The sequence below is a fragment of the Elephantulus edwardii genome, unplaced genomic scaffold, assembly GCF_000299155.1.
Source record: "Elephantulus edwardii isolate Elephantulus edwardi_28Jun2011 unplaced genomic scaffold, EleEdw1.0 scaffold00133, whole genome shotgun sequence".
In the NCBI taxonomy this organism is placed as follows: Eukaryota; Metazoa; Chordata; class Mammalia; order Macroscelidea; family Macroscelididae; genus Elephantulus; species Elephantulus edwardii.
In genome coordinates, this window is record NW_006399883.1 from 2,518,162 (window position 1) to 2,526,382 (window position 8,221).

The 8,221-nt window shown below is 37.0% G+C and overlaps 1 protein-coding gene across 1 annotated transcript; it reads left to right on the top strand.

The window, feature by feature from the left end:
* The first annotated feature begins 3,192 nt into the window (after positions 1-3,192).
* LOC102868565 (olfactory receptor 5V1-like) lies at positions 3,193-4,131 on the top strand. The gene has a single exon (XM_006894005.1). The coding sequence runs from the start codon at positions 3,193-3,195 to the stop codon at positions 4,129-4,131; it is 939 nt and encodes a 312-aa protein (XP_006894067.1).
* The last annotated feature ends 4,090 nt before the right edge of the window (positions 4,132-8,221 follow it).

Sequence of the window (8,221 nt, forward strand, 5' to 3'; positions counted from 1 at the left end):
GGTGACTGAACACTATGAACTGAAAATGATAAATAAAAGTACTGACCCTCGAAACCTGGATTACTTGCGGGCCCTCAGTAGTATAGAGTGACTGTTACAGTGTGCTCAAACACATAAGAGACTGTGAGGATAGCACAGGACAAGGCAACTTTCAGATTTTAGGGTTACTATGAGTAATAATTGACTCAACAACAACGAAAACTATGACTACAGCCTTTACTGGGGATTACATATTAGCATTAAAATAATTGTTTTTAACTGTACCAATGTGTGAAATTATGACAAATACAGAAAATAGTAAATTGTCAAGGATTTTCTTTTACTTGAATCTACAATTAATGCCAGTCTAAGCAACAATCACAATGTGAGACAACATACTGCTTTGGTCAAATTTGCTGCCGAGGATGTGTTTAACATTCAAAACAAGTAAGTTTAACACTTTCAAGATGAAGGTCAAACTCATCCAAATTATGATAATTTCAATTACCTCATATACACATGGAAGCTGAACAATGAATAAGAAAGAAAAATTAAAAACCGATGCCTTTGAACTAGAGATTTGGGGGGAGAGTATGAAATATGATATGTGTTGTCAGAAGAACAACCAAATTTGCATTAGAAGAACAGCTACAAATGCTTAAACATAAATCTTTATACAGAGTCAGCAAAAGGAAAAAGGCAGACTCCAAATGAGATGAATTGGCACAAGGAAAACTATAAACACAAATTTAACTATTTTGAATAAAGTTCAGCACCTAAAAATGTTTCATTAGTTTATACATAGGGTCACTCAGAGTAAGATAGAAATTGGACAGCACCTAGCAAAAATTCAAGCAATTTCAAAGAAATTAAAGGTGCAGGAAAGAATTTAAAAAGTCAAACAATTTTATATTTTCATTTGTGTCATTAGTAACTATATGCTCTTTGCATTATTTAGACTGCAAATGTTTCCTCCCCCCCCCGTTAGTTAATAAATTCTTGTCAATTTCTAAGAGAAAAAATTTTAAAAGTCTCATGGAACTAAAAAATGAGTCAAAATTTCTACCTGTATATTATCTTTGAATTTTTGTCATGCTGTTATAATATTAGAAAGGTAATTTGTTTTAATGTAAAAATGCACGGAAATAATAACTTGCAGACTCTTGTCGTTATGTGCTAGCAAGTCACCTGTGACCCATAATGACCCTACATACAGAAGCTCTGAACCCTGCCCTGTCCTGAGTCAATCTCATTAATTCTGACACACCAATCCCCATTGTCCCAATTATACTGTATCAATCCATCTCATCAGGGGTCTTCCTCTCCTGTGCTCTCCCTTCACCCTTCTGACCATGATGTTATTCTTTAACGACTGATCTCTCCTGGCCATGTTTCCAAAGTATAATTACGATACATAGCTTCAAAATCCTAGCCTGCAAGGAGAAACTTGATTTCACCCTTTCCAAAGCAGACCTATTTTTTTTTCTTGGCAGTCCATGGTATGTTCAAGACTCTTCTCCAGCACCACAATTCAAAGACATTGATTTTTCTTCTGTCAGCCTTGGTCATTATCCAGCTGTCTGAGTTATCCCAACAAGTAATTGGGAAGACCTTGGCCTGGATTAGTCACATCTTAGTGTCTAGACAGATATTATGGCTTTTCAGTACTCTGGAGAGGTTTCTGACAACAGATTTTCTCAATGCAATTCATCTTTTGATTTTCTGACTGCTGGTGTTAAGAGTGTTGATTGTGGAAGCAAACAAGTTGTAATTGTTAAAAATCTCAATCTTTTCTCTATTTATCATGGTGTTGCCAACTGGCCCAGTGGTGACAATCTTTTTTCTTGATGTTGAGCTTCAATCCATATTGAAGATTATAGTCCTTGATTTGTAGACTATATTTTTCTTGAACATTTTGAGGATCAAGACTATCAAGAAGCATTAAAATATGATTATAAAATTAACAAAAATCAATATGAGTTATATATGTTCCATATAATTTAGAAATATATAATTTTAGAAAGATTTTATTTCCTCAGATATACGTGCGTATAAAAATCAAAATTTTCAGAGAAAGGAAAGCTGAGTATACCTATTTCTTGGTTGAGTCACGTGAAAACATAATTATGTAACCTTCTTCTGTGTGTTGTAGCTGAAAATACATATTTTACAGTACTAAGTATATATTTAACACTTTGAGAAATAAAGAAATTTCCATATTTCTATGAGTATGGTCTGAAGTTATAGAGAAATATTTCTAGAGAAAACACACAAGTCAATCTTTGCTAAACTCAACATGTATGTGTCTATATTTGTGTTTTCTAAGTAATCTGTATCATGGAATAACACATGAGTTCTACCTTTGCGATATTTATTATTGAGATGATATGCAAAGTTAATACACCTTGAGACAGTGTAAGTAAGCATAAAATAATTATCTAACCTCCAACTCAGTTCCTTCTAGACATTCTAACTCATAGAGACCCTCCACTGGAGGATACTCCCTGTTTTCCTGTTTTTCTCTAACAGAGACACCGATTCATTTCAAGAGGCAGAAAATAATGTCTTCTGGGTTACATCACAGCAACTTGTTATGGATCACAGGACCAGAGCTCCCCCAAATAAGTGTCTGAACAGGGTGGCATCTTAGCAATTAATTTTCTTTGACTAGGATAGGGCAAGTTTCAGATCTGTTGTTATTCATGGGATTGCTATGAGTCAGAACTGACTCTATACCTACCATGAATCCATATTGCTTAAGTCTCAATAATAATTTCAGTAAGAAGGTGAAATTCAAAAAGATTCTTGTTAACAAACTAAGGATACATAGTCATGATAAGTACAATGATTTCACTGTAGTGATTTAAATTTTCTAAGTAAATTATGTTGTTGTTTTGTAACATTGAGTTGACATTGACTTACAGCTGATTTTCTGGTAAGTTTCCAGAAGCAGTAAATCACAATGGAGATATCCCTTCTTTCTTCTGTGGAGCTGATAGTGGATTCGAATCAAGTAGCTTGGGTTGACAGTGTAATTCCTTTCCTTTAAGCAACCAGAGCTCCGTAAGTAATAGAAGGCAAGCAAAATTCATTATCAGTCGCACATTAATTACTTTTCAAGTGTTTCTTCTCATTATTGGACAATTTGGTTTTGAGCCTAATCTGAATCTGTTGATTTCATTCTCTCCTTATAGATCATTAGAAAAAGCAGATATGGATGTCTACAACCTGACCACGGTCACAGAGTTCATCCTTATAGGGCTCTCTGACCTCCCCGAGGTGCGCTATCCTCTCTTTGTGGTTTTTGCTGTCATCTACCAGGTCACCTTGCTTGGAAACGGAGCCATTCTTCTTGCCATCGCAACTGAGAAAAAACTTGGCACACCCATGTATTACTTTTTGGCAAATCTGTCCCTCTTAGACATTTTCTGCCCATCAACGACTGTTCCCAAGATGCTCAAGAATCTCTTGTCTGAGAAGCAAAGCATTTCTTTTGTTGGGTGTGTTTTGCAGCTGTTTTTTCTAGTGGCCCTAGTAGGAACTGAAGTGTTCCTTCTCTCTGTCATGGCTTATGATAGATATGTGGCCATATGTTTCCCCCTTCGTTATACCCTCATCATGACAAAGGGGTGCTGTGTCCAGCTCATAGCCATTACCTGGGTAGCAGGGTTTCTGAATTCTCTTCTGCACACAGTATCCACATTTCGCCTGTCTTTCTGTAAATCTAATCGAGTTAACCAGTATTATTGTGACATTCCTCCGGTGGTCGCCCTCTCCTGCTCTTCTACATATGTGGCAGAAATGCTTGTTTTAGTGGTAGGAGGTGTTTTGGGAATCAGTGCTTTCTTGATCACTGGTGTCTCTTATATCTATATCATAGCCACCATCCTGAAGATCCGGTCAGCCGAAGGGAAACGGAAAGCCTTCTCCACGTGTGCTTCCCACCTCCTTGTGGTTTTTCTGTTCTATGGAACAACGATATTTACATACATTCGTCCTTTTTCTAGCCACCACTCCCCAGCCAGAGACAGACTCATCTCTATGCTGTATGGGGTTATTACTCCAATGTTAAACCCCATCATCTATAGTCTGAGAAATACAGAAGTAAAAGGAGCACTGAGAAAGGTTTTATGCTTTAAGACATGTTTATAGAAAATACTACATTATTCATTTAGTATAGTACTTCAACTGAGTTATAGGAACGTTTAGAAGAATTCATGAGAAAAAGCATTTTCTGCTGATGTAATTAAAGCATATCCAAGTATGTATGTTGTGGTGGTGGTGGTGGTGGTGTACCATGGAGTGGGAACTGACCCATATCTGACCCAACAGTGGGTTTTCAGAAGCAGTTAATCACAAGGGAGGAGACTCTCCTTTTTCACCATAAAGCCCCTGGTGGATTTTAACTGTGTGCCTTCACGATTGTAGCACAACTTCTTACCACTAAGCCACCAGTGCTCCCTATATGTATGTATATAAATGTATACACACACACACACACACACACACATTTATATTAATCTATATTGTGCATCAAAAAAGGCATTCTGGTGCTGTGGCTTAAGGAAGTGCACTGCCAACCCAAAGTAAGGCTGTTGGAATCCAATAATTGCTCTAGAGTAGAAAGATGGGCAGTCTCCTCCTGTACCTTTTACAGCCTCTAAAAACTGACTGTAAAGCAGGGTCATTTCAGTCATGAGAGAAATGTTTAGGTGATAGCAAGTAGAATATGACACACAGTGAACCTATGAACAACAGATGAGAACCCTGTTCTATCGGATATTAACCTCACATTTTCTGACACATATGTGCCTATTACTGCAGTCATTGTGTTGAGCCATCTGGTTGAGGGTCTTCCTCTTTTCTGCCATCCCTCCACACTTCCTTCTCCAAGAAATAGCCTCTCCTAGCAACATTTCCAACGTATGTGAAGTAAAGCTTTACCATCTTTGCTTCCAAGGAACAATCTGGATTCCCTTTTTCCAAGATATATCTATTTTAGGACAGTTAGTGAGGGAGATTTTTGGTAATGATGCTTGGAATTCTAGTGGTTAAGTTTTTGGCTGCTAACAGAAAGTTCAACGTTTAAAACTCACACATCTGCTCAGCACAAGAAAGCTATGGCAGCTGTCTTCCTCAAATACTGAAATCTTGAAAATGCTATAGGGCACTTCTACTCTTTCCTGTGCAGAATCTACTTATTGGTAAGAGGCTTATATCAGCACACTTACATCTTTATTTGCTGAAAATTTAAAATTTATTGTAAAATAAATATAGAACTGTTAATAATTGCACTGATGTGGATTGTGTAAACTAAATCTTTCTTAAGTAAACATGGAACTATGGCCACAGTCTATACCTATATCCATATCCATGTCTATACTATGCTTACAAACATCTGCATATACATATTTACATGTTTTTGTTATGTGCTGTCAATATGACTCCATTTCATAGCGACCTTATGCATGCTAGCTCTGAATTCTGTTCTACCCTGTGCCAATCTCACTGTCTTCTACACATCTATACTTATTACCCCAGTTACTGTGTCAGTAAATTTTATCAGGAGTCTTCCTCTTTTGCACTTTCCTTCCACCCTTCCAAGGATGATGTGTTTTTCCAAGGACTAGTTCCTCTTGGCAACATGCACAAAATATGTGAGATGGAGCTCCAAAATCATTGTTTCCAAAGAGTAGCATGGTTTCACTCTCTCCAGGACAAAACTATTTTCAATATTCCTCCCCAGCACAAAAACTCAAAGACAAAACCTTCTGTTATCTTTGGTCATCGTTCAACTCTCTAATGTATAGCAAGTAACTGATAAGGCCATAGCCTGTTATCAGGTGCACATAACTCTCTCAACTGACATTGTTGCTCTTTTGCACTCTGGAGAGGTCCCTATGAGAAGATTTTCTTAATTTAATTTGTCTTTTGATTTCCTGACTGCTGATGCCAACAAGAGCCAGCTGAAATTGTTAACAGCATCCATTTTTTCTTTCCTGGCATGGTGCTGCCGATAGGCCCAGTGATGAGAATGTTTGTTTTGTTAATATTGAGCTTCAATCAATACTGTAGACTACAGTATTTCAACTTCTGTAGCAAACTTTTCAGACCCTCTTCAATTTCAGCAAGCAAGGTTATGCTATCTGCATAACACAGGGTGTTGGTGAGTCTTCCTTCAATTCTGATGCCACATTTCTCCTCATAAAGTCCATCCTTCTGGATGCTCTGCTACGCATATATTGAAAGGTGTGGAAACAAGATGCATCCTGTACACACACATTTACTGATCCTGAACTAGGTAGTGTTACTTTGTCTTGTTCAAATGACTGCTTCTTGGTGCAACTATAGGTTTTTCATGAACACTATCAGATTTTCTGGGATTCCTATTCTCCTCAAAGTTAGCCACAGTTTATTGTGATCCACACAGTCAAAGACCTTTGCACAGTCAATGAAATACAGATCAATATTTCTCTGGTACGTTCTGCTTTTAGCCAAGAACCCTCTGACATTTGTGATTTGTCCTTAATTCCACAACCTCTTTAAACCCAGCTCATATTTCTGGTAGTTCTTTGTTGATATAATATTGCAGTAATATTTTGGATGCTCTTCAGTAGGATTTTACTTGCATGTGATATTATTTGATAATTTCCCCATTCTGTTGCCTCTTCTCATTTTTTTTGAATGGGAATAAATATGAATCTCTTCCATTCAGGTGGTTGTCCTCCAGATTTCTTGGCACAATAGCATGTTCAAGGCTACATTTATTTGTTGAAATGTGTCGATTAGTATTCCATCAATTTCTGCAACCTTTCCCCCCAATTCTTTATCCTCATTGCCTCTTGAGTAAAAGACAGTATATTTATATATCTTGACCTATATAACTTTTATCATCTCTTATATGAAATTGAATAAAATCTCAAAGGATCTATGATGCTCATATTAGATATTTGAAACTTAAACATCTGTTTAATATTTGATCACTTACCAGAATTATTTTGTTTCACCAAACTCACTGTATATTTTTTTTCTGACCATATCTTTTAAATGTGCCATATAGTTTGTGTTATCTAAATTCTTTCCTGGAATAAATGGTCTGTTTCTTTACCAAGTCTAACCTTAGACAAAACTTGAGAATATCCTCTTGCATCAGCACCAGACTGCAAATGGAAGACAAGCAGTATTAACCCACAAGAAGTCGATCCTGGTGTGGACGTTTAAGAGCAAGGACTTTTTCTCAGAACCTTCTAGGAAAAGAAGCTGTACATGACAGTTGTACTTAACAACTTTAAATTGAAGTCACACTGGCTGCATCATAAGACACTGACAGCCCCATGACATAGTCAGAATCAAAGAAATCCTGATGGCTTGAGACATAGACCATCACATCAGGGGCTGGTTAATGGGAGACGGGTGTTGAATGGTGGAGGCAAAAGTAGGAAGGGATTGTAGTGGAATCGGGAAAGGGCGGGTTAAAACAAAACAAAACACAACCAAACATATAGCAGGGTGGGTAGTAACATTGAATATTGGTCTTTTTTCTATCGGGTAATTGTCCTTCATCTGCTCTTTTCTGTAGAATGCTTGTCTGTAAGATATTATTATATATATTTAAAAATTGAGACAGACTAGGAAGAAGAATTGGCCATCCACTTCCGAAATTACAGGCCTGCGGAAACCCTATGTACAATAGAGCACACTTAGATTATCATTTGGGCTAACAGACAAGGTAATTGACACTGAGATCTTAGAAATGAAAAAAAGAGAAAGAGGAACAGCTGTAAGGAGACACTAGTGATTGGACCATGGAATGTGAGAAGCTTAAATGCAGGAAAATTGGACATTGTTAAGAAAGAAATGGAACGCATAAATATTGACATACTAGGTATTGGTGAAATGAGATGGCTTGGCATGGGACATTTTGAATCAGATGATCACATGATTTACGATGCTGGGGATGAAAAGGTGAGAAAAAATGGGGTTGGTTTCATAATTTAAAAAGTCATTTCTAGATCTATCCTGAAATACAATGTGGTGAGCAATAAGATAATATCTATACGTATACAAGGAAGTCCAGTGAATACCACTATCATTCAAATATATGCACCAAAAACTAGAGCCAAAGAGGAGGAAATAGAAGATGTCTACCAAATTTTGCAGTGAGAAATTAATTGAACAAGCAATCAAGATGCATTGATAATGGGTGACTGTAACACAAAAGTTGGGAACAAGGAAGAAAGAT

What these genes read in the sequence shown, in the direction of transcription:
- LOC102868565 (XM_006894005.1), top strand. Translation starts at nt 3,193, where the DNA reads ATGGATGTCTACAACCTGACCACGGTCACAGAGTTCATCCTTATAGGG.